Below are 26,551 nucleotides of genomic sequence, written 5' to 3' on the forward strand. Positions count from 1 at the left end.
CTTGCTCATATTAATGGAAGTCAGCTCGTGCTGAGAGCTGTCCTATTGACAGGCCTACTGGGAGTGGCCTCTGGCCAACAGCCCAAGAGTAAGTGAAGGACTCAGTCCAACACCCCTAAGGAATTCGAATCCTATGAGTAGTCACGTGAGTGAGTTTACACGTGTATCCGTACCTATTTGAACATTGGGATGAGACAGCCTCCCACCTTTTGAAAGACACAGAGCAAGGGTTGAGCCATACCTGCTTCCCTGACCCACGAAGGCTGTGAGGTAATAAACACATAATCTTTGTTCATTTTCTGGGTTTCCTTTCTACTATTTTAACTATAATTCTATATTTCTGCAGAAAATCATTCTCATAGTTTCATAGCTTTAAAGTTTCCTTTATATGTTTCATCTATTTTAAGTTGCTGTGTCATCTTGTGATTATCTCAACAGGTTGGTATTCTTTTCTAGGAAGCCAGTTCCTATATTCAGCCCAGATTTGTTTATTCAGGTCTTGATTATGCATTCTTCTTTGTTCTCCTTTATATTTTCTACAAGGCCTACTTTTTAGTCCTATTTGTAATATAAACAGATGCTGCAGAGAAAATCTGAAAAAAAAAAAGGGAAATGCTGCAATTAGAAGAGATATAATTCCAATTGTCCTACTATTTTACTTGCTCATAGTTTATATTAAATGTATTATTCTTTATTCATTACATTAGAAATTGTCCAATATTGAAAACATAAAGGAAATAATAATTTCATGAAAGTGTCTTGTGACTATATATTAAGTTTATTAAACTTTAATATTTTTCCAAATTTGTTTCAGTATTTTTTGACATAAAATTAAAGCTGAGAGTTCTTGAGTATTTTGCTTGGATTGTGTCTCACACTTTCTCCACTCTTAGAGGAATCACTATACTTATTTTGTCATTTACATGCATATATTTATATTTCTATATGTAGGAAGCCTATAAAGTACATGTACTGTTCTTTAAAATTTTTATGTCAATGATACTGTGTATATCAGTCATGATCCACCTTTTCTGGATCAACATTATATCCTAGAGATTCAGGTATCTTGGTATCTTCAGTTCTAAGTTCATTTCATTTCCTGTAAAGCATACCACACTAGGACTCAATTACATTTTCTTTATTCATTCCCTTTTTGTAAATATTTAGATTGTTTTAATTTTACATTGTTACATGTCAAATGTATTTTTTCATGCCTCATTGGTAATTGTATTATAAGTATTTTAGGAGTGCAATTTTTATATAAAAGCATTGTAACATTTCCAGATACTGTCAAATTGCTTTCCAAAGTGATTGACACTTCTACCAACATTATTGTATAGGTGTTCATATTTCTCCACATTGTCACCAACATAAAATTTTTCTGGCAATCTCTTGAGTATAGTATACCATTTTATTGTGGTTTAGTTTGCATTTTCTTGACTAGTGAGGTTGAAATTTCATGTAAATATTGGACATTCTGGTTTTTTCTAATGCATATTTCTTATTCATATATGTTGACTGTTATTTCTGTTAGAATATTTTACTTACATTTAACTGTAGGAAATTTACAAATCAGTTGGTCACTGGTTAAATGCATTGCGGATATATTTTCTCAGAATGTAACTTAACTTTTTACTTTGTCAGTAGTACCTTTTGTTAAACAGAATTTTTTGATTTTGTGTAATGAGATATAGCAATATTTTCCTTTGTAGTCTGTGCTTTTCATGTCCTAAAAAAAAAACCCTTTTTACCTTAAATTTTTATTTCCTTCCAAATTTAAATTTTGATTTTCATATTTAGGTGTTTAAACCACATGAAATTATTTTTGTATATAATATGAAGTAATTACCTGATTTTATTTGTTTTCCATTTTTGGAGTGGTATGTATTAACCAATGTCAATGATCTCCACTGATTTGTGAAACCACTCCCTTATATATGTTAAAAATATACTTTAAATCCTTCAGTAACATGGTTTAATTTTTTGGAAAGTATTTTTCACATCTTTAAGTTTATTCCTAGATCTCATACAGTTTTTGTCTCCTCGAAAATAATAATATAGTAAGAATAGCATAGTGTTTGTTAAGTTGGTATATAGAGCCCTATCAATCTGTTACTGTTGTCTGTTATTTCTGTTAGTTCTTGCTCATATGGCCTTGTCTAATAGTATGTGTTAGATACTATATTCAGAAAAATTGCTTGTAAAAATAGTTTGTAAAAATTGCTTGTGTGCTTAGGAGGAAAACAGAAAAGGTTTGGTTAAAAGTAGCCAGTATCTGCCAGACTCTTTAATTTCTTTAGGATGTTTTCACTTTTCCCTTGCTTTCCATTAGATAGACTGTTTTCTATATGTAATTCCTCTCTCTTGTATTTTTTTGCATCATATGCCTATTTCTTTTGTGATTACCATTAACTTAGTCTGTAGTGATTATCAGTAATGAAATTAAGAAATTTCTCAAGTATAACGTTATTTGATAATTTTGTTGTTTCAAACATATGCGTGCTTTAGTGTTTTCTCTTTTACTAATTTTACTTTATTCACAAAAATATGTTTAAAAATCAATACTTAATTATATTTTCTGTAACATCACTATCTATAGTCATAATTTCTTATAATTTTTCTCTGTGTTCACCTTTTGGATGAAGCATATTTTGTGGTAAAAAGGATATCACTGTGACAAACTATCTTAGTCTTTATCTGTCTGAAAATATCTTTATTTTGCATTACTCTTGAGTGATAGATGGTTTTGGAAAGTGTAAAATTTCTAGGTTGGTAGTTATGTTCCCTTTGTACTTTAAGTATCTGCTGGCCTCTTTTGTAGCGGGCAAGTTTATCAATCTAGTTGTTATTTCCTTTGTTAATAGACTGCCCTGTGGAAGTTATTTTTTTCTAATGCTTGCCATTTTGTACCTTTACTATGTACTTTCTAAAAGTAAATTTATTTTTGCTTATTCACCCAGCACTTAAGAGACAATTCAAAAGAAAATATAATATAGAAATGTTATAATTTCAAAGAAAATACAACATCTTTCTTTTCAAATGTGCAAAATCCAGCTCTTTTTCTGATTCGTCTATTCTTCATTTCTACACTTTTTTGTGTTTTATATGCTTACTTAGTTTAAGGAAGTCCATTCCTGAATTTGTATTTTGGAGTATCGTAAGCATATTTATTTTAAAGTCCTGATAGATATAAGTGTATTTTATCTGGGATAAGTTCTTATTCCTATTATTGACTTTGGCTTTTTTTTGCAATATAGAATTTTTTATCTATGTTGTAATTTTTGGTTTTCTTTGCAAGTACATGTGGAAAGGAAGTATTTTTATTATTTTCCCCCTCTCAACTCTGTACTTTCCTCTTATTTTTAACCAATTTATGGTCACTGCCATCTTGTCCTTCCAAACTGTAGATAAGAACCAGTTCTTATAATGACATTTTGAGGCATTACAGTTCTGTTGGGGCTATTGAGATTCAGTCACTTTCCCTGGGAATAGCTTAACTAAGTTCACAGTCAAGAAGCTATATCTGCCTTCTTTCATCTTTGCAAGTCCACACCTTTCAATGTACTGTAGCCTCACATGCTCACAGAAACAGACACACATACGTACACACAAAAGGCATCCAACCTGTTGTTATAGGTATCATGACAGAGGTACAGTATTATTTGGTAACATAGAATAGAGGAATTAAATTTAACCTGTGTTGTATGATCGGGTGAAGCAAAATTGAGGAAGTGATACTGGATCTAAAATATACTGCATGTGTAGAAGTACATTATAGATAAAAGAAATCATGTGTTCAACGGCAAAGGGGTAAGAGAGAACACTCCTATGTTTAAGGAAACTGCACGTTATACTTGTAGCAAAGTATGAATGGCTGCAATGAAATTATAAATAGGCTTCTTGTTAAGGAGTCTAAAAATTGTATCTGTGTTAACAGCAAGCCTCCATTAATCAGTGGAATCTTTTTAGCAGCAGTTGCCTGAGAGACCTCTGAGCATGCAGATTTAAAATAATAATAAAGTCTCTCTCATGGGAGGAAGGAAGTAAGGGGAGGATCAGAAAGATGCTTTCACATTTATAAAGGAAAAAACTGATAATTATTTCAAGGAAAGCAGTAGTAGCAGAGATAAAGAGAAAATAATAGTTGATCACTCTGTATTCTACTAGAGTCTCTCCACATAGATGTATTTGGTCAGAGCAGCTGTGTTCATTGATTTTTTGCTTTTTGTTTTGTTTTGTTTTTGTTTGTTTTAATGTGAGACAGGACTTCACTCTGTGGCCCAGGCTGGAGTGCAGTGGCCTGATCTTGGCTCACTGCAATCTCTGCCTCCAGGGTTCAAGCGATTCTCTAACCTCAGCCTCCCTGGTAGCTGGAACTACAGGCACACACCACCACACTCAGCTAATTTTTGTGTTTTTTTGTAGACATAGGGTTTCACCATGTTGTCCAGGCTGGTCTCGAACTCCTGAGCTCAGGCAATCCACGCACCTTGACCTCCCAAAGTGCTGGGATTACAAGCATGAGCCACTGTGCCCAGCCCATTCATTGGTTCTTTTTAAGTTTTATTATGTCTAATTGTCTTCTGTTTGTCCTGAAATGTTTTCAGCATTATAACAGCAATAGCCTGAATCCATTATAGAATTCCAACCATGTGAGACTAAATTAAAAGGTAAAATTTAAAACAAGACTAGACTAAATTATTAGAGTAAATGCCAGAAGAAACATGAGCAGCATATAGTGATAACACATATTTTTGTTAGGTCTGTTTTGGCCCAGAAACATCTTCATAGAGACAAAGTGTATATCTGTAATAACTTACACATAGCTTTGTTTCCAATATTTTAACAAATATTTTTAGAGGCTTATTAACAGATTGGCTCTAAAAAGTAGCTTGAATGGCTCCTTTATACAATTACTTTACCTCTCTTTAGTATAATGATAACAGTAATCAAAATGCTTTCTGAATGTTTGTGACGCAAATTTTTACGCAGCTCTCTCGACTATTTTTCTTTGATCGGTCAATAACATATGTAGAATAGGATTACTACTGTGAACATAAAACACTATCTGTACAAGTTTATTAAACAGAGATGTACTTTTTACATTTTTTCTGTAGGAGATATTGGCCATCTACTGTGTGCAAGCTGTACATTAACTCATCACAAGAGAGTTATTTTAATCTCTAAAGTTTTGAAAGTATTTGATAAGTATCATGATTGTATAGCACATTCATATGTATTATACTTTCTATTTGAAATAGAATAAAATAATAATAGTTATATAGATCTTCAGAGATATGTACAATGATTTTGGTCAAGTACTAAATCAGTAACGTGAATAGCTCATTATAAGAGTAATTTGTGAAAAAAAACTTTATGAGCCTTTATATAATGGCTGCTGCTTCTTTGTAAACTAATGATAGCATTCTGTCTTAGTCCATTTTGTGATTCTGTTACAGTATGCCACAGGCTGGGTAATTTAAAATGAACAGAAATATGTTGGCTCACAATTCTGGAGGCAGAGAAGTCTGATAAAAAGTGCTAGAATCTGGTGGGGACATTCGTGCTGTGTCATCATATGGTGAAGATGGAAGGGCAGAGACAGTGAGAGCAAGAATGGATAACGCAATTGCAACAATAATGGCCTAGCCACCTCTTAAAGGTCCCACCTCTTAATACTGTTACAATATCAATTAACTTTTAATATAAATTTTAAAGGGAAGCACCTTGAAATCATAGCCAATACCCCATGCTATTTTATTAAATAGAAAGTAAAGTATCAATGAATATGAAATAGTTTTTGTTTACACATGCATAATCATGGAAGCTTTTATCCAAATTTAAGTAAGATACATGGAAAACTAAAAGAACCTTTCATATATTATTTTACTACACTCAAGAGAATTTACATTATTAAAATCATGTATCTTTATCTTCAGTGGTCATGTTGATGATGTATTTTAGTCACCGATATTAAATTTGATTATAGTAGTTGTCTTAAACAATGACAAATCCCATCTAAATGTGAGCTATTTAAAATATTCCCATATTCATGGAACGTATCTGTACTTGCTATATTCTATTTCCAGTGAGAATTAGAAAACATCGTGTCTGATTCCACTTTATTATTTATCATAGTAGTTAGATCATTTTAGCAACAAAAGCTATTCCATTTAGAGCAAATTTAGTGATTGTGTTGTGATGTTTAAAAAGTGTGATTTACAAAAAAAATAAGGAAGCTTTTGGTTATATTTTAATTAGCTCTATTCTTTTACAGATATTCCCTGGTGATACACTTAAAAAAGCATCAAAATTTTTAGTGATCTGAAATGATGAAAATACATATTCTAATCTACTTAAAAATATTTGGATAGAGGTTAATCTGATAATTTGCTATACATATGGTGACATTTAGGGAGTACAGAAAAAGGCTGCATTCAGAATTACTGTGTTGCATGACGATGAAAACATGGTTGTGAATATTGTGGACCGGTCCATATTAGGCAGAGAATTCATATGTTATACTTTGGTCATCCCCAGGCTTTATGATTGAAAATAAGAAAGGCACAGTAGTCAGTCACTGATACTTGATTGAGGTGAGGAGCTAGACATAGTCAATGAATAAAAACTTCTGAGCTAGTCTTATAAAATAAAGAAGAGAAATGGAGCAGTACCTGGAAAGGTGAGTGCTGCTCATTGGCGTTGAGCAACCAGAAAAGTCCTCAGTATCTACTCTGTTTTCAACCCAATACTGTTATTTTGGATAATAGCTTTGATCCCTTGAAATTGTGTCAATGCAAATGTTTCATAGACCTAAGAGGTATAATGTGGTTTAAAAAGGAATAACTGAGTTGTTAATAATTATTCTAAAGTAGTTATTTGAGTACAAAGAGTGACATTTAAGTGATTTAAAAAATTGACCAAGGTTTAAAGTAAAAATATGCAAGGTAACATAGGTTAATTGAAAGCTCTTATGAGTTAACACCTCAGACACATGCAGGATATATGCTTTCGGGGGACATAGGCAAGGATTATTAACCAGAACTGACACTATACCTGTTCCTCCCTCTATAAATATAAACTGATCCTTGATTTCATCTGTTTTTATTGTTGTTATGATTTTAGTAGGAGTAAACTTAATTAAGTGTAGGGTGCATTTCATTCTTCTATTTGTGATGAGATGGTTAGGTTAAGATATTTTATCTTTGCAGAGAGGCAGTCTGGATTAGGAGTGATTCAAATTAGATAGGTCAGACTTTTTTCGGGGGCGGGGAGCATGTTCTTCTGTTTGTCCTGATTCAGAGACTACAGTGCTGTTTTTGGTGGGGGAAATGGTGGTCCTTAGAGGAAGCAAATTATTTTTCTGCTAAGGCTAAGCACATAATTTTGCTCTCTTTAATTCCCTCAACGGTAAACACAATCTGCACTTTATAAACCCTCTGTGTCTACGCAAGCTTTTAAAATTTTTAGCACTGTCTTCTGACAATTGGAGGATTCCTGCATTTACAAATTTGTGGCCTTATGTCTTCAGTACTTTTGGCTAAATTTTATCATGAACATGATTTATTAACAGATTTGACTTGGCACATGGGCAATGGCATCCTGATTGAAAGCAACCCCTTTGATGACAATTTTCTGTTGTTTCCTCAAAATACTCTTTGCTGATAAATTGTTTGAGAGACACAAGCACAAAATGTGATCTTTTATGAAAATAAGAATTCTCCCTCGGAGGGGGAAATTGTATTTTATTTGGATGACACACTTCTAAATAAAACACATCATGTCAGTTTCCCCAATTTAAAAATTGAGACCATATTCTAATAATAACTTTACAGTCTTATGACCATTCATCAAAACTTTATGACTTTATTCTGCTATTGTAGTCTTAATTTTAGAGCCATTTATTATTTTATACTTAAATGCTTTTTCACCAATTTAAGTATATGTGATGTGAGCAAATACCATTTCATAGTCTCCTGTTTATTCTCTTTCAGCACTTAGAGCAGTGCAAGGTTACTGGGAGCTTAACAAATATTAAGTAAGCAGGAATCTATTTGAGGACTGCTTCATTTTTCTTGAAATCTATAGGCTGAATTTCTATACCAGGATAGTATATTTACTAAATATTTTTGAACACAATAGTGTATTTTGGATTACAAATGGAAAGGAGAAAAGAATAATGTCCACCTTCAACAAGATGACCTATTGGTTTGGCATCCTGTGAATCTTAGGTTGGTATAAATGTAATTGAGGTTTCGGACCATGAATTTTAAATCATTATAACTAGGCTCCAATACATCCTTATTAATCAAAATAGGAACCCACCATTTTTGCTAATGAAAAATAAATTTGTTTATTCCTCTAACGTAATAATCCGTGCTTCAGGATTCAACAAACTCTTGGAAAGCATTTTCTGCATCCTCCTGGTTGTGGAAGTGTTTTTCCTGCAAAAAGTTGTTGAGATGCTTAATGAAGTGGTAGTTGGTTGGCAAAAGGTCAGGTGAATATAGAGAATGAGGCAAAATCTCATAGCTCAATTCGTTCAACTTTCGAAGTATTGCTTGTGTGACACGCAGTCAGGCATTGTGGTGGAGAAGAATTTGGCCCTTTCTGTTGACCAGTGCCGGCTGTTGGCGTTGCAGTTTTCGGTGCAGCTCATCCATTTGCTGAGCATACTTTTCAGATGTAATGGTATCACCAAGATTCAGAAAGCTATAGCGGATCCAACTGGCAGCAGACCGCCAGTGACCATGACTTTTTTTTTGGTGCAAATTTGGCTTAAGGAAGTGCTTTGCAGCTTCTCTGTTCAACCACTGAGCTGGTCATCATCAGTTGTCTTATAAAATCCACTTCTCATTGCATGTCACAATCTGATCGAGAAGTGGTTGATTGTTGTTGCATAGAATAAGAGAATATGATACTTCAAAATGTTATTTTTTAAAATTTTGAGTCAGCTCATGAGGCACCTACCTACTAAGGTTTTTCACCTTTCCAATTTGCTTCAAATGCTAAATGACTAGAATGGTTGACATTGAGTTCTTCAGCAACTTCTCGTGTAGTCAGAAGAGGATCAGCTTTCATGATTGCTCTCATTTGGGCGTTGTCAACTTCCAATGGCCAGCCACTAAGTTCCTTATCTTCAAGTTACTCGTCTCCTTTGCAAAACTTCTTGAACCACCACTGTGCTGTACATTCATTAGCAGTTACTGCACAAAATGTGTTGCTGATGTTATGAGTTGTCTCCGCTGCTTTATGACCCATTTTGAACTCGAGTAAGAAAACTGCTTGAATTTGCTTTTTGTCTAACATCATTTCCATAGTCTAAAAAAAAAAATCAAGCAATAAGTCATTAGCAAAAAAGCAAGAAATGCCCATTGAAATGATATATAACATACCCACATTTAACAATGCATTCCAATATCCAATGGCAAATCCCAACGAGGCAAAAACTGTAATTACATTGGCATCAACCTAACACATGGAGTTGGTGCACTTTGATTGTTATCATAAGTGATGATATTACTGCATCCTCTGACCTCTCTTTTATATCTGTACGAAAGTGACAAAAAACCTATTAGACTTTAACTTATGTTGTGTTTACAACGAATTGCTACACTACCCATGAAACATTCATCAATATGCTTGTTAATAAATCGTGCTCTTCAATTCTTAGAAATACTTGAAGGTTTTATAGTTTATACTTGTTTAAGTTTCATAAACTTCATTTCAATGTTGAAAGGCAACTTAAAAGAAGATTTGGACAATTTTTTTAAGAATTCATCTAAGATACTTGGTGCAAAATTTTTTCTCACCTTGTAACTATTTATGTCATCATAAAATATAATTTCCAGTTAACACTTCAAAATTTCTTGAAATCATCACATAAAATATACTAATGATCATTAAAAGGGCATTTCTTAAAATTTTATTGGGCATGATAGGCTGCTATTTCCTTTATATTATATTACTGAGACACTTAGTTTACATTACATGAATAAGCTAGTCACAGACATAAATTACAGCTAACCAGCAGGCAGAACAGTTGCAGTCTGGCATTAGATGTAATCCCTGAGAAAAATAAGCACAGAAGTTGATGTAGATGTAATCCCTGAGAAAAATAAGCACAGAAGTTGATGTTAAAAAGAGGATTTAAGCCTGAAAGGCAGATTTAGAATTGAGGGAGACATGATAATGTTGGGTCATGATCCAATAAAACAATCGAAACAGTGATCCAAAACCAAAAAGCAATCCTTTCTGAGAACCTGGCTGCGGGAGTCTCAGATGGATGATACTTAAAATGTCTTGATAGGAAGGAAGTTATAAAGTTAGTATCTGGGTAGCCTATCAGTAAGTGGCAGAAGTTTCAGAAGGAGCTAGAGAGGACCGGACACTAACTTGATCCTAGGACAGGACTCTATAAAGGAAACTATTGTCTCCATAACAAGATAATATACAGACAATCCCTAATTTAAGGCAGTTTGATTTAGAATTTTTTAACTTTATGATGGTGTGAAAGTGATATGCATTCAGTAGAAACCATACTCTGAGAACCCATACAACCAATCTGTTTCTTACTTTCAGTAGAGTGTTCAGTAAATTACATGAGATGATAAAACTATATTATAAAATAATCTTTGTGTTAGATGACTTTGCTTAACTGGAGACTAATGTGAGTGTTCTGAACAACTTTAAAGTAGGCTAGGATAAACTCTGATGTTCAGTATATTAGTTGAATTAAATGCATTTTTGAATTATAATATTTTAAATTTAGGAATACGTTTATTGAGGTGCAATCTTATTGTAAACTGAAGAGCATCTGTAGTACTGCTCCTAGAAACTCCACTTGGAGATAGGTAGATGGGGCTTCCAGAGTCATAATTTATAGTAGAACTTGATCATCCTGTTCAAGACCCTCTTGTAGAAGACTCTTGCCAACACCAGGCTAACTTTAGGCGGCCGTTGTCTCCTGTTTCTTGCTCTAGCTCAGTGATTCCCAGTTGCTGTGTTGCCTCCTTCTTCGTGTTTCAGACATTTGTGGGGGTAGTCTCAGTTATTCAAGGATGTAACTTTCATTTAGATAGTAGAGACCAGGAATTCCAAATGTCCTATAATTGCAAAGCACAGTACTCTTAAGTGTCCTGACAGGCATTTTTGTGAGTGAAAATTCTCTTTATAGTTATCTGGTAAAATAATCTGACTGGATATTTCATTACCTATGTGGTATTTTTAAATATAGTGGATATTTTAATGCAAACACTGTATGAATTGCAAGATTACACTTAGTTTTGTTCAGAACTTAACCAGAGGTTGTTGTCCATTTAGAAAACCTACTACCTAACACCAGTGCCTCTCATGACACTTGGGTCACCAATTGTAGACACCTGGATTGGTTTGCATTTGTAGATGCTGTATTCACGGGGATTTTGTGAACAAAAACTCTTGATTGCTTCTTTATGTTGTCTATTATAATTCTGAAAACTTACATATTGAAAACTTATTGAATTAAATATTCTTTTAGGCTGGGCACAGTGGCTCATGCCTGTAATTGCAGCACTTTGGGAGGCTAAGGTAGAAAGATTGGTTTAGCCCAGGAGGTTGTGGCTGCAGTGAGCCATGATTGTGCCAGCCTGGATGACCGAGCAAGACCTTGTTTCAAGAAAAGAAAAGACCAAACCACAATTTTACAGCAAATGATTGCACCTTTATTTGTCCTTTTTAAATCATTTTCAAAAGAATTACCCATAGGTAGTTAGAATATTCATTAATTTCATTTGACAATCACAAAGGAAGAGCATAAAATAGTTATGATTTAAAAACTTTGAGAACTGCTAGATGGATGTAAGATACTTTTTCTCCATTCCATATTGTTTTTCTCAACTTGCTGAGACTAAGATAGTTGGGGTTACTACTAAGGCTCAGGGATAACAAAACAGTAAGGGAAAAACAGGAATACATATATATGATTTTATAATTTACAAGTTTAGTTTAAACATCTCTGATTTATGCTACTGTAGATGACTGCCTCCACAGCTAGCTCTTGGCTTGCCTCCACAGTCAAGACCATCTTGCCCTAACCACTTATTTGATACCTTGTTTTCCTAATGTAAAGCTGAGAGAAAGCTATCCAGAGTAATTGAGGAGTTTCCCTTCTTATATATCTACCTTCCATGTTTCAGTTAACTGTTTGAAGACCTATTGCTTCCATGATGCAAACTCCTCTCAAAAAGTTTATGTTCCCCTCCAAGGAGACTCTGTCCTTTACCCAGATTATTGAGTCCTACTTTGCTGTACGTGGTTGCCCTGTGGCGGGTAAGATCAGTACCATCACTACCTAAAATTGGTTCAGATGCAGAAACTGATGATGACGCACATGTTCAAAAAGGGTATGAAGAGATTTATTCTTCGTAACATGAGGCTTTCTGAGAAGACACATTGCTATGAAAACAGCCTGAGTGAAAAAAGGAATGAATGACTTGGATTTCTAACTGTGGTTGTGAGGTAGGGTTGGGATGAGGGTTCCTATGTGGGCCAGGGTTTGTGTGGTGTAAACTTCTCCACTGGAGTTGGGGCAGGAGGTGCCCAACTTCTGACCTTGCCCAGAGGTGAGGCAATAGGGAAAAGGCAAATAATGTGGCTCGAAAGGTGTCAGCAGTCAAGAGCTGACATAATGTCAGACTCTTAATTACATGAGTCTATAGTGAATGTCAGTCATTTTAAAATCCAAAACAAGAACCACAGCAGCACCCATACGACATAAATGTGTACATAATAGCACTGAGCCTTCTAGAAGGGTTAACACAGGATTTAGGAATGGAAACATAAGGATGAAAACCCATTTTCAGAATATGGCCATGTGAAGAAGCCTTGGAGCTCAAGAATTAAGTAGAAAGCTAATTTTAAAAACTGGGGCAGTATAACTGGTCAAGCTAAATATATGGTTGACTGGTTAAATACCTCCTGTCATAGGCCCTAGGCCTGGAAATACATACTAGCTAAGTAGTAAGCAATCAAGTGGTCTGAACTAGAGAAGATGGTTTATCAGCAAGACTACGTAATCTAATTGTTACAGGAAAGAGGTCCGGATACAGACCCCAAGAGAGGGTTCTTGGATCTTATGCAAGAAAGAATTTAGGGCAAGTCCATAAAGTGAAAGCAAGTTTATTAAGAAAGTAAATAAATAAAAGAATGGCTACTCCATAGACAGGCCCCAAGGGCTGCTGGTTACCCATTTTTATGGTTATTCCTTGATTATATGCTAAACAAGGGGTGGTTTGTTCATGCCTCCCTTTGTTATTTTTTTTTTAATTTTTCTTTTTTTTAAATTATACTTTAAGTTCTAGGGTACATGTGCGCAACGTGCAGGTTTGTTACGTATGTATACATGTGCCATGTTGGTGTGCTGCACCCACCCATTAACTCGTCACTTACATTAGGTATATCTCCTAATGCTATCTCTCCCCCTTCCCCCAACCCCCGACAGGCCCTGGTGTGTGATGTTCCCCACTCTGTGTCGAAGTGTTCTCATTGTTCAATTCCTACCTATGAGTGAGAACATGCGGTGTTTGGTTGTCTGTCCTTGCGATAGTTTGCTGAGAATGATGGTTTCCAGCTTCATCCATGTCCCTACAAAGGACATAAACTCATCCTTTTTTATGGCTGCACAGTATTCCATGGTGTATATGTGCCACATTTTCTTAATCCAGTCTATCATTGATGGACATTTGGGTTGGTTCCAAGTCTTTGCTATTGTGAATAGTGCCGCAATAAACATACGTGTGCATGTGTCTTTATAGCAGCATGATTTATAATCCTTTGGGTATATACCCAGTAATGGGATGGCTGGGTCAAATGGTATTTCTAGTTCTAGATCCTTGAGGAATCACCACACTGACTTCCACAATGGTTGAACTAGTTTACAGTCTCACCAACAGTGTAAAAGCGTTCCTATTTCTCCACATCCTCTCCAGCACCTGTTGTTTCCTAACTTTTTAATGATTGCCATTCTAACTGGTGTGAGATGGTATCACATTGTGGTTCATGACTCTCCTTTTTAGACCATATAGGGTAAATTCCTGACTTTGCCATGGCATTTGTAAACTGTCATGGTGCTGGTGGGAGTGTAGCAGTGAGGATGACCAGAAGTCACTCTCGTGGCTGTTTTTGTTTTGGTGGATTTTGGCTGGCTGCTTTACTTTAGCCTGTTTTATCAGCAAGGCTTTATGACTTGTATCCTGTGCTTACCTCCTGTCTTATTTGTGCCTGAGAATGTCTTAACCATCTGGGAATGCAGCTCAGTAGGTCTCAGCCTCATTTTTCCCAGCCTCTATTCACGATGGAGTTGCTCTGTTTCAAATGCTTCTGACAATGATGATATACAGTTCGATGAACTTTGTTTCTTAATGAAATTACATCTTCTTTAATAGTTTAAAATGATTTTATTTTAATGTAATATTAGCCAACATCAGAAACTCTGGACACTATAACAAATTACTTCTTAACACAATAACATGTTTCTTTTGTATTCACATCACATTCTGCTTAGTTGTTGAATGAAGTGCTCTCCATATGGAAAGTTTTGGAACCACTTTCAGTTGATCTAATATCTTTGATATCTATTAAAGCCTTACTGGCATCTTCTGCTCCTTTGCCTTAAGAAAACTGACAAATAAGAGAGGATAAAAGATTGTGCATGACTTTTTTTGTATCTAGTCCTGTGTTTTACATACATTTCAGTCTAGAACTAAGTCACATGGCCCCATGTCAAACCTAAAAAAGGCCAAGAAAGTGTCCCAGTGTTCCTAGGAAAAGGAAATGGGATTAGGGAGCATCTAGCCAGTACTTGCCACACATGAGTAAAAAAAAAAAAAAACCTATCAAATATCACATGTGATAATGATGACATTAAAATTACACTATGATAATTTTAACATCAAGTATAAAGTGGGCTCTTAGGAAATACTTCTTTATTGAGTGATTATCATTATAATTATTTAAGGTCGGTTCTATGGGTTATATAGAAACAGCTTTGTTTTAGTAAAAGCTAAAAGTAAAAAAACTTCATTTTTGTTAATTTCTCATTTTTCATAATATTTTATTAGAGGGACTTAGGGTATTCTTAGTAGAAACTTCAAATTTTAATCTTAAAATATGAAGTTTATAAAATACAGAAAATATGTCAATTTCTATAAGTTAAATAGTTATATTAACATGCAGGTAAATGTAATTACCAGAAAATCTTGAGTAAAGTATGTCTATTATGGAGTAGAATTGGGTGAAAAACTGTCCTCATCTAGGATACAAATTTACGGTTTTAATTTTAAGATGAACTTTATTTTCAGACAATAATCTGTTACGACCTCATGTATTACTGGATGTAACCAAGCTAAGACTGGATATAGATCCCACAGATATTTTTAGAAATGATGCCTGAAACGAATGGTTCTTCTTCCAATTCTGAAAGCTTATGGCTCTATGATAGCATAAAAATCAAACATCTATCAAGTATTTTTATTTTCTCCAGTATCACTCTTTGTAAATGATACTTTTATCTCTTATTTTTTGTTTTTTCATCTTTTATTTTTAAAATAATTTTCTTACAATTAATATAGGGAGAGGAAAAATGGTTTATTAGTTACCTATTCCTATATTTAAAAAATCCTCAAAACTTAGCAACTTAAAACAACAATCAAGCATTTTCTCTTCAAGTCTGAAATCTGAGTACCTTAGCTGGGAGGTTCTGGCTCTAGGTCTTTCATGAGGCTGCAGTCATGCTGTCAGTTATAGCTCCATTCTCATTTGAAAACTCTACAAAGGGAGGATCCACTTAAAAATTCACCTATGTGATTGTTGGTAGGCCTCAGTTTTTTGCTGCCTTTTGGCCAAGCCAGGTATTTCAGTTCCTTACCATGTCGGCCTCTCCACAGCCTGAAAAAATTTCCTTTGGATATGCAATGGTCTTCTTCTTGAGGGAGTGACCCATGAGGAAAGTGTACCCCAGAAGGAAGTTGCATTACTTAGTATTAGAAGTAATATAGTATGCCTTTTGCTTTTAGCTAGAAATAAGTCATTAAGTCAAGCTGACACTCACGGGGAAAGAAATTAGCTCAACTCCTTGAAGGGAGGGTTATCAAAGAAGTTGTGGACATATCTTTTAAACTAACCCAAGTAGGTCTGGAAAAATTCTTCACAAGTTAATCGGTCTAAAGATGATATAAAAGGCATGTTTACTTTATATCATTATTTTGAAATACAATTAAAACAAACAAGATTAAAAAGGAGGCATGAAAAGGTTACCTTCATTGAAACAAGGAAAAAAGACTTGAAAATAATGAGGAAAGAAATATCCAACAATTGCCTTTGTCGTCAGACTTCAAGACAAATATCAGTTTACCTAATGGTAAGTCACCAGCCCTTAAAAGAAGTGTGTACTCAATTGTTCATTAATAAATGTAAAATAATCGGGTGAAGTCTGTGTGAAAGTGGACAAATGACTCAGGATACTTCAGAACATTTCGAAGGAGGCAGTGAAATAAGAACTACTATGACAAGCGTTTTATATATATATATTTTTTTCAATCTAAGTTTTTGTATGGGAGGACCATTGAAGTTGAGGCAGAGGGAAGGAGGCAAGAGACTGAGAAACCATCAGATTATAGTCAAACTCCTAACCTAAGGATTTTCCCTGTGAACCACGTAGAAGTCCTAAAAAGGAAATAGCGTTACTACAGACATATAACATCTATGCATTTAGATATTATGGATGATCCCATTACTAAGAACAGTTAAAAGAAGCAATACAAGAAACCAAAGTAGATATAAGATAATAGAATATGATATGTAAGTTTTGGAGCCTGGGAAACAAATGGAAGAGAGAAAAAATGATTAAAGCATTGAAACTCTTAGTAGTAGTAATATATTTGCACCTAATTAGATAGTAATATAGCAACCAAACTCAACAAAGTCAAATAAAAAAGAAGATATGAAACCATTACACAGTTAATGGAGAGAACTTTTTTTTCTTTTTAAAGAAAAACAAGGTATGCCTAACTGGTATGAGGGGAATAGAGCAAATGAGAAATAAATTTTCCTGAAAAAGAAAGTCATAAGACTGAAAGTTAAAAAGGCCAACTGAGTCACAGAAAAAAAAATTGTACAAGATGACTACACAAAGACATATCCCCCAAAATTATTGATATTCACGGGTGGGTAAAGAGTCCTGTGGGTGTCCATGCATAAAATCCGGTCACTTAAAAATGATGACACTTAGGCCGGAGTCAGACTACTTCACCATGGTAATGTCCAATGTTACCAGAAGGTGGAAAAATACACACAAAATCGTTAGTGAAATTAGTAGTGAACATGTAATTTGATACCTGACAAGTTGTCTCTTAATGATAAAGACAAAATACATACGTTCTTTACTATGCAAAAAGGAATACAGCATACAAGAGCTTCTTTTTGGCAAAAAATAAGGAACTTAGAAATGGAAAAACCATGGGAAGATACATAAGTATCTAGTCTCATAATAAGAACTATGAATAAGAAACTTTGTAAAATATGCTTATCAAGCAAAATTGAGAAAGTTTAAGAAGTATACTAGAGAAGTTCATCATTCTTTGTAGCAGAGAATAAACAGATTATTTCCAAATTGAAACAATTCTTTTCTAAGAAAAAACCCTCTTGAGTATGACCCTGGCATTTCACAGACAATAATCACTGACATTGTAGGTTCGGCCAACTACAGATATCTAGCAGTTTGTTAATAAGAGATCTGATAGAGAAAAAACCACACAACACCACTGCTCTTATGAGACATTAACATTGGGTGTGATGACATCTGCCCATTACACAAATGTGTCGAAAGCTTCTACTTGATTAAAGAGTTTAATTAATTGGCTATCAAGATCTTTGTGATCATTTGCTATTATACAGCATTTGAAGTGTTATCTCCAACAAGTTATAGAGTCCATCAAGCAAAAGAGTGCAGAATGTAAGTATACAGATTTAAACAATGGATCATTATGACCGGAAGATAAAATTCACTACTACAGCAGAATGAATAAAAAATCTATCTCAGTATATCTATAATCTCTTTGTAATAGAAACATCACTGATTATCTTTACTGGGGACTGGGAAGCTGTACATAGACATGTTCCCCCCCCCCACCCACCTTAACATGAATTTTACTTCTAAGATGAAAAAGGAAGGGAAGGGAGCCACTGTTTAACTTGGCATTTGAAATACTTTACTTTTTTTTCACATTTCTGTTTACTGTCATTTGTGTTGATGCACTGGCTTAACAGCAACAAAAATGATGGAGTCACTGAATAGGGCTAAGGTGCTTTGTGAACTAACAATGAACAGCAAAGAGATGTCTTACAAAGTATGGACAATAATAATAAAATATATGTTCAGATTAGTCCCTTATTATTTAGCCTATAATTTACCAAATCTTACTTCTCTAGTTTTCCCCAGCCAGACCATATTTTATTTCTCTTATCCTGTTTTCACAATTTTCAGAACATAAAATTTGGAACCAGAGAAGTTTAAAGTCAACTGTCTTCTTATACGGCTAACTTTGCAGGACTCTCCTCTAAGAACCTTAGAGTTTTCACCTTGCAATTAGAAATGACTATGATACTGACCTCAGATAATTAGATAACATATATACATATATAAAATCATGCTTTATAAATGTTAGTACATAAGTATAATAATAAGAGTGAGAAAAAGGGGGAGAAGGAGGAAAAGAAGCAGCAGAAGCAGCATCAGCAGAAGAGGAGGAGGAGAATGAAGAAGAATGAAGAAGGAGGAAGAGAATGAGAAGAATGAAAAATAAGAAGAAATAATAGTCATGGTAGTAGTAAGCAGTTTCAAGGCAACAGCCTTAGATTTATATTCCAGGTTTGACATATATATATATATGTGTGTGTGTGTGTGTGTGTGTATATATATATATATATACGTGTGTGTATATATATGTGTGTGTATGTATATATATATATACACATACACATATATGCACATATATACATATACACACACATATATATATATATATATATATTTTTTTATGAAGTTCCACTCTTGTTGCCCAGACAGGAGTGCAGTGGAGCGATCTCAGCTCGCTGCAACTTCCACCTCTGTTGTTCAAGCGATTCTCCTGCCTCAGCCTCCGAAATAGCTGGAATTACAGGCATGCACCACCACGCACCATCACGCCCAGCTAATTTTGTATGTTTAGTACAGATAGGGTTTCACCGTGTTGGCCAGGCTGGTCTCAAACTACTGATCTCAGATGATGCACCCACCTCAGCCTCCCAAAGTGGTGAAAGTACAGGTGTAAGCCACCACGCCCGAGTATTTCCTTTGTAGATTTAGCTAATTGTTTTCTGTCTCAGTTTTGTCATCTCTAAGATAAAAGGACTAATTATTGCCAATGGTGATTGTGAGTGTTTTGTGATATTATGCATGAACAGTATTCAGCATAATGTCTGGCATATAGTAATTATACTACAAGTAAATATTAGTTATTAATCACAATTTATTCAGTGCTTGCAATATACAAGGTATTTCCAAATGTTAATGACAACTGATATTCCTACTAATACTGTAAAGTAGGCATTACTATCCACAAATAATACGTGAGTAGCAGATAATCAAAGATGTTTGGTTCGTGGCTAAAAAATACTACTACTAGAATTTGAACTTACATGTGTCCAACTCTAAAGCTCAAGAATTGTCTATTATATAAAGATATAACACTTACTTTATGTGAATTTTATGCAATTTTATTTTTAATGTTTAAGTCATAGTTTTAATGTGTAAAGATCAGAAAGGGTTTTTCACAACATAATTCTGCATGTTCTTAAAATTTGATTTATAAAAGTTGTGATTTATAAAAATTTATAAAAGTTTTCCAATTTTTTATAAACTCATAATGCAACAACAAATACAAAATTTTGACAATTTTCTCTAGTTATTTATTAAATCATTTATTTTTCTTTTCCTTATTGAATAAAAGTTTTAATTGACAGCAATATAATTTGGTACAGTGAGACATATTCTGGTTATTTTGGTGTAATATTTTGCTGTAGCTTAAAATAACTGCAGCTAGGCCAGTCGAGGTGGTTCACTCCTGCAATCCCAGCACTTTGGGAGGCCTAGGCGGGCGGATTACTTGAGGACCAGCCTGGCCAACATGGCAAAAACCTATCTCTACTAAAAATACAAAAATTAGCTAGGCATGGTGGCTGTAATTGCAGCTACTCAGGTGGCTGTGGCAGGATAATTGCTTGAACCCAGGAGGCAGAGGTTGCAGTGAGCCAAGATTGTGCCACTGCTCTCTAGACAGAGTGGGAGTGAGACTCTCTCAAAAACAAACAAACAAAAAACTTGCATCTAGGTTATCTAGGATTCAAAGAAAATACTCGTCAGTACATGCTCATAGTGAGTGCTCAATTTTTATTTGGTTTAGAATACTGTGAAAACTTTTGTTTTACTTCGCCAAGACAAAATATTTAAAGAAATATATTTAAAGAAAGCAAATCATTTTACTCCAAATTTGTTCTTCTAAATATAAGGTGTACATCTTTTCCCAGAATTTTTTTTTAGCTCAAATTTCCTGGAACATTTAGTTTTATACTTTTTTTCTTAATTTTTTTTGTGATTATCTGCAAAAGATATAAACTTCTGTTTAATACACATATTGGAACTATGTCTTTACTGAAATAATTTCTCTTTATCTATAGCAGTAGTTTTTAACAAGGGTCATTTTGATCCTAGAGCACATATAACAATGTCTGGATACCTTTTTTATTATTACACATTGGAGAGAGATGCTACTGGAATCTAGTGGGTAGAGGCCAGGGGTGCTGCTAACCATTCTACAATGCACAGGACAGCCCCGCCTCAACAGAAAGATCTGTCCCAAAACATCAATGGTACAGAGACTGAGAAACCTGATCTAGGGCTATTATGTGATCAAATTCATGATCAATGAAAATTAAGCCAAAAAAGCTTTACTTTTTCACAAATTCACAATTCACTATGCTATAGATCTTAGATACGCACACGATGCTCTGAATGCTTACATAACTGTGGGCTAACATAACTTGTATTATCCTCTGTACATTTGCTCATCATTTCTCCGGCTGACTTAGTCTAAAACTCAAGTCCAAGTTGACGTTTGAAGTGCATTTTTAGTTTCACTTTCTTCATGAAATTTTCATTAGCTTCAAATTACTTTTATCACACACAGAATTTCTCTGAGTATTAGCTAACTAAAATAGAATCGAGTGTCTGGTATATAGTAGGCAATAAATTTATGTGATCATCTTCCCACTGGCCTCCACTTCCTTTTATGCCTTTTGTCTTCTGATCTTATTGACTATTTAGTTGTATAAAGTTTTGCCATTTTAATTAAGTTGTCTTTTTTTGAAAGCATGTCTTATTTATTCCATGAAAATACCTTTATGCATGTTACATCATTTTTTTACACCCCAGAATTGTTAGCACTAAATGTAGTGCTTCAGTGAATTAATGAAGAATATAAAAAAATGCAAGAGGACTAATATTTTCATACCTGTAGCACCTAAGTAGTGACACAATATTAATATATTACTTTTGCGTGTGTATTATTTTTAACATTCTAAGAATTTTACAAACTTTCAGGTTTTTTAAGATACTGTTTATGCTTAATATTATTATCCTTCAGTCTGATTTTGAAAAATGAAAACAAAGATATATATTTAAAATATAAATGTCTGAGATGTTTGTTTTTTATGTATTACACGTTTAACAGCATTTTTAGTTGATTAAAAATTATATTTGGTTCTTTTTTTTTTCTTTTTTATTATACTTTAAGTTTTAGGGTACATGTGCACATTGTGCAGGTTAGTTACATATGTATACATGTGCCATGCTGCTGCGCTGCACCCACTAACTCGTCATCTAGCATTAGGTATATCTCCCAATGCTATTCCTCCCCCCTCCCCTCTCCCCACCACAGTCCCCAGAGTGTGATATTCCCCTTCCTGTGTCCATGTGATCTCATTGTTCAATTCCCACCTATGAGTGAGAATATGCAGTGTTTGGTTTTTTGTTCTTGCGATAGTTTACTGAGAATGATGGTTTCCAATTTCATCCATGTCCCTACAAAGGATATGAACTCATCATTTTTTATGGCTGCATAGTATTCCATGGTGTATATGTGCCACATTTTCTTAATCCAGTCTATCATTGTTGGACATTTGGGTTGGTTCCAAGTCTTTGCTATTGTGAATAATGCCGCAATAAACATACGTGTGCATGTGTCTTTATAGCAGCATGATTTATAGTCATTTGGGTATATACCCAGTAATGGGATGGCTGGGTCAAATGGTATTTCTAGTTCTAGATCCCTGAGGAATCGCCACACTGACTTCCACAATGGTTGAACTAGTTTTCAGTCCCACCAACAGTGTAAAAGTGTTCCTATTTCTCCACATCCTCTCCAGCACCTGTTGTTTCCTGACTTTTGAATGATTGCCATTCTAACTGGTGTGAGATGATATCTCATAGTGGTTTTGATTTGCATTTCTCTGATGGCCAGTGATGATGAGCATTTTTTCATGTGTTTTTTGGCTGCATAAATGTCTTCTTTTGATATTTGGTTCTTTACAATTTAATAAAATAATGCAGTTTTCTAGCTATTCCTTCTTTTGGGAATTTACCTGTTGATTACAAGAAAAGAGCAAGAATTTTGAATATAAGTAAGATGGAAAAGAAAAAAACACAAAATACCTTGCTAGTTTAAGGAAATTTAAAATGTGTCTGTTTTGTCTTTACAGAAAGTGTGGACTATGGGCCAGTTTTTGTGCAAGAACCAGATGATATTATTTTTCCAACTGATTCTGATGAAAAGAAGGTAGCATTGAATTGTGAAGTTCGTGGCAATCCAGTTCCCAGTTACAGGTAGGAATTCACTGTTAATCATTTTTCTTAAAAACTTTCCATCAATGATATTCTGACACTCTCAGGGAGGATTATACATATTTGTCTTCTGATTTTTTCCTAAGATGGCTTCGAAATGGAACAGAAATAGATCTGGAAAGTGATTATCGCTACAGTTTGATAGATGGCACCTTCATTATAAGCAATCCAAGTGAAGTAAAGGATTCTGGTCATTATCAGTGTCTAGCAACCAACACTTTGGGGAGTATTCTTAGTAGAGAAGCTACACTGCAGTTTGCCTGTGAGTAAAATATATGATTTTTCTATATATATGTATATAATGTATATATACAGTATGGATTTTTAAAATTTAGTTCAGGAAAGAAAAACCTAAGATCTCAAATTTTTAAATGTGGTAAAACCATGAGAAGAATTAGAATTATGGAAACAATTCATTTCTTCTTGGGATATTTTGAAATTTTCTAAAAGATTTGCTGTCCTCAGAATAAACTTGATATACTAGCCTGACAGGTTAAAGTCCTTTTCATGAAAGTAGATAAAGTTTTAGAATTCATAACAATCTATTTTGAAACCCACCACTTTTTGTGTGTTATTTTCAAGTCTTTGAGTTCAAATTAAGCTTTCTATGAGAAAAAAAATGATAATCCAAATGTCTTTTGAAATCCGATTCTCTCCATCTCCTTTTTAAAATATCTATAATTCTACTAACTACTATAGTCACCATTTGCTATGGATTTCTAAGAATATAAGATAGCATATTCTAAAACTTCTGCTTATAGCCAGGTAACAAAAAATACCTCTGAAATGCTAATATTTTAGATTTTGACTGTATCTCCTAGATGTCCCAGTTTTTCTATTGCAAAAAAGATATTGTATGTGGCTATACTGACATAGACACACACACACACACACACACACACACACACACACACACGAATATAAACATTTCTAAAGTAGATAATACACCTGATTAAATGAAAATTAGCCAGGTGAGGCAGCAGGTGCCTGTAGACACAGCTACTTGGGAGGCTGAGGCAGGAGAATTGCTTGAACCTGGGAGGTGGTGGTTGTAGTGAGCCGAGATTGCGCCACCACACTCCAGCCTGGGCGACAGAGTGAGACTCTGTCTCAAAAAAAAAAAAAAAAAAAAAAGTGTATATATATAATTAACTAAATATATTCTTAAAAACTCTTGAAATTATTTTACTTATAATGAGAGCTTACAATAAATTAAAAATAGGCTAATAGGTAAAACATTTTATTATTATTCCTTAATAAGTAATCCTACTTGAAATTAAGTTCTTGAGGATAGAATCTCTAAAAAATACTGAGAAAGACCAGGAATCTTTATATTAATAATTAAAGTGTAATTGTAGTGGCTACATAAAAGATCATGAAATGATTTTTAAATTAAAATTACACCTGGAAGAATGTAATAATTGATATTTCTCTATGTAATCTTTCCCAGGTATCATTTCTAATTAACCCAGAATTCAGACACCCTATTAAAGAAGTGTGAAATAGAAAAGGAAAGAATAAAGAATTGATAATAAATACAGTTTGAAGAGTACCGAGATAGGTCCTAGAAAAATGTAAATATCATATTTTAAAGTAGATTTGCCTAAGGAATTCAGATAGGTACATTTACATAGGCCAAAGACACCAAGATAGCAGCCTAAATAGATTCTTTTTTATTTTGGAAAATATTATGTGGTGTATCACAGAACCTAGTACTTTACATTATGCACAATTAAGTAACCTAATAAACTACATAAATAACCCTCATAATAGCTCCTTTATTCAGTAATCTTTTCAAGATAGATGCAGAATATCCAGAAAATATGCTATACAAATATTAGTGGCTGATACCTTACAGTTTGGTCTACAGTATCTGATACAAGGTATACCAGTTAGCTACAGCCTGTATGTCAATTGTTTTTCCCTTTGTGGAAGGAAATTATGCCAACTTTTTTCTGCATGCGTTTAGAGCAGAAAGCTATTTATTTTACATATCCATATGACTGTCCTAGGTTTTCTGGAAAGACCAAACACAGTTGTCAAATACACTCATCTGAAGTGATGACTTTGGCAGCAGCGTTTACAATTCAATGACCAGGCATGGGAAATACTATTTATCTAAAGTATCTTACCTATTTAGCATGAAGCTGTCTTCAACTTGATTTAGAGCAGTATCTGCTTATTTTTAACTTAAGCATTATGGGCTTACATAGGTATTCAGTGGTAGCACCTTATGACTCTGCCCCTCTCCACTTTCCACCAAACTCAGGTCATTGGCTACATACGCATAAAAACCCACAAGGTACCTGGTTAAAGCAGACAGTTACCCAGGGAAGACCAATTCTGCCTCACAATTGTTTCTCCACCTAGATGCCATTATGCTTATTCCTATGATATTGAAACAATGAAGTCCCATAGATGTAGCTTCATCTATTTTTCCAGTGTATCTTTGAAAATAAATGCAAATATGGGCAGTAGGGAGAAAAGATGAAGATTTGATTAACCTACCAGTATACCTGGATGGGAGTTTGGGTGCTATAGGATTCGGGGACTCAGAATCGTTCAGAGATTAGGGAGAGAAAATGAGGTAGGAAGCTGGGGAGAAAAAAGAAAAGGGGTTTCTGAAATGAAGTGAAAGAACACAAAGGCAAGGTGAAACCTGAAAAGTTAGTCCGCAGGCTGGGCGTGGTGGCTCACGCCCATAATCCCAGCATTTTGGGCAGCCGAGGCGGGCGGATCACGAGTTCAGGAGTTCGAGACCATCCTGGCGAACACGGTGAAACCCATCTCTACTAAAAATACAAAAAATTATCTGGGCCTGGTGGCACATGCCTGTAGTGCCAGCTACTAGGGAGACTGAGGCGGGAGGTCGCTTGAACCCGGGAGGCGGAGCTTGCAGTGAGCCGAGATCACACCACTGCATTCCAGCCTGGGCGACAAAGCGAGACTCCTTCTCAAAACAAAACAAAACAAACAAAAAATTTGGTTGGCAGCTTTCCTTTATATTGTGATTTTCTGAAGACCAGGCTTGTAGGTCAATATATTTAATAGAATATACTCACTGTTGCTGGAGTGTTTAATGTCTGAAAGGATTTTTGTGGAGGAATGCTTATTACTTTTGTCACATTTTAAAGCTGAAATATTTTATATCTACCAGGCTTTATTTATCTAAAAATATAAATATTCATTATACAACTAATATTTCAAAATTAATATATTTAATCGACTGAGATAATGATTAAAGCATATTTAATTCAATTTTGTTAAACATTTATTAAATATTGAATGAGTCTTAAATTTATTAAATGTTTTAAAATCAGACTAAATTTATAAATCGTCAAAATGATTGCAAAACTTTTCACTAATACAGTACTTATAATTCCACCTTGTACCTATTCTTGAGGCATATTTGCATATGTTACTCAGTTTGTAATAGTTTTATTGAATACTTATTTTTACCTTTTACACATTAATTTTATCATATGTTGTAAAATACATTTTTAGATTATTTTTATGCTGGGCTACTGCTATCAGGATCTTCTAAAGTCAAACATGAAGGAGGACTTTATTACCCAATTC

General features: G+C 34.3%; 1 protein-coding gene across 1 annotated transcript in view; it reads left to right on the forward strand.

Annotated features, from left to right (window-relative positions):
- Positions 1 to 26,551, forward strand: part of CNTN5 (contactin 5) — a 1,335,093-nt gene that overhangs the window by 801,481 nt on the left and 507,061 nt on the right. Inside the window, exons 5-6 of the mRNA XM_024347391.2 lie at positions 22,831 to 22,954; positions 23,059 to 23,234. Coding sequence (XP_024203159.1) covers positions 22,831 to 22,954; positions 23,059 to 23,234 — 300 coding nt within the window. The remainder of the gene's footprint in view (positions 1 to 22,830; positions 22,955 to 23,058; positions 23,235 to 26,551) is intronic.

Source organism: Pan troglodytes, chromosome 9, assembly GCF_028858775.2.
Source record: "Pan troglodytes isolate AG18354 chromosome 9, NHGRI_mPanTro3-v2.0_pri, whole genome shotgun sequence".
Classification (NCBI taxonomy): Eukaryota; Metazoa; Chordata; class Mammalia; order Primates; family Hominidae; genus Pan; species Pan troglodytes.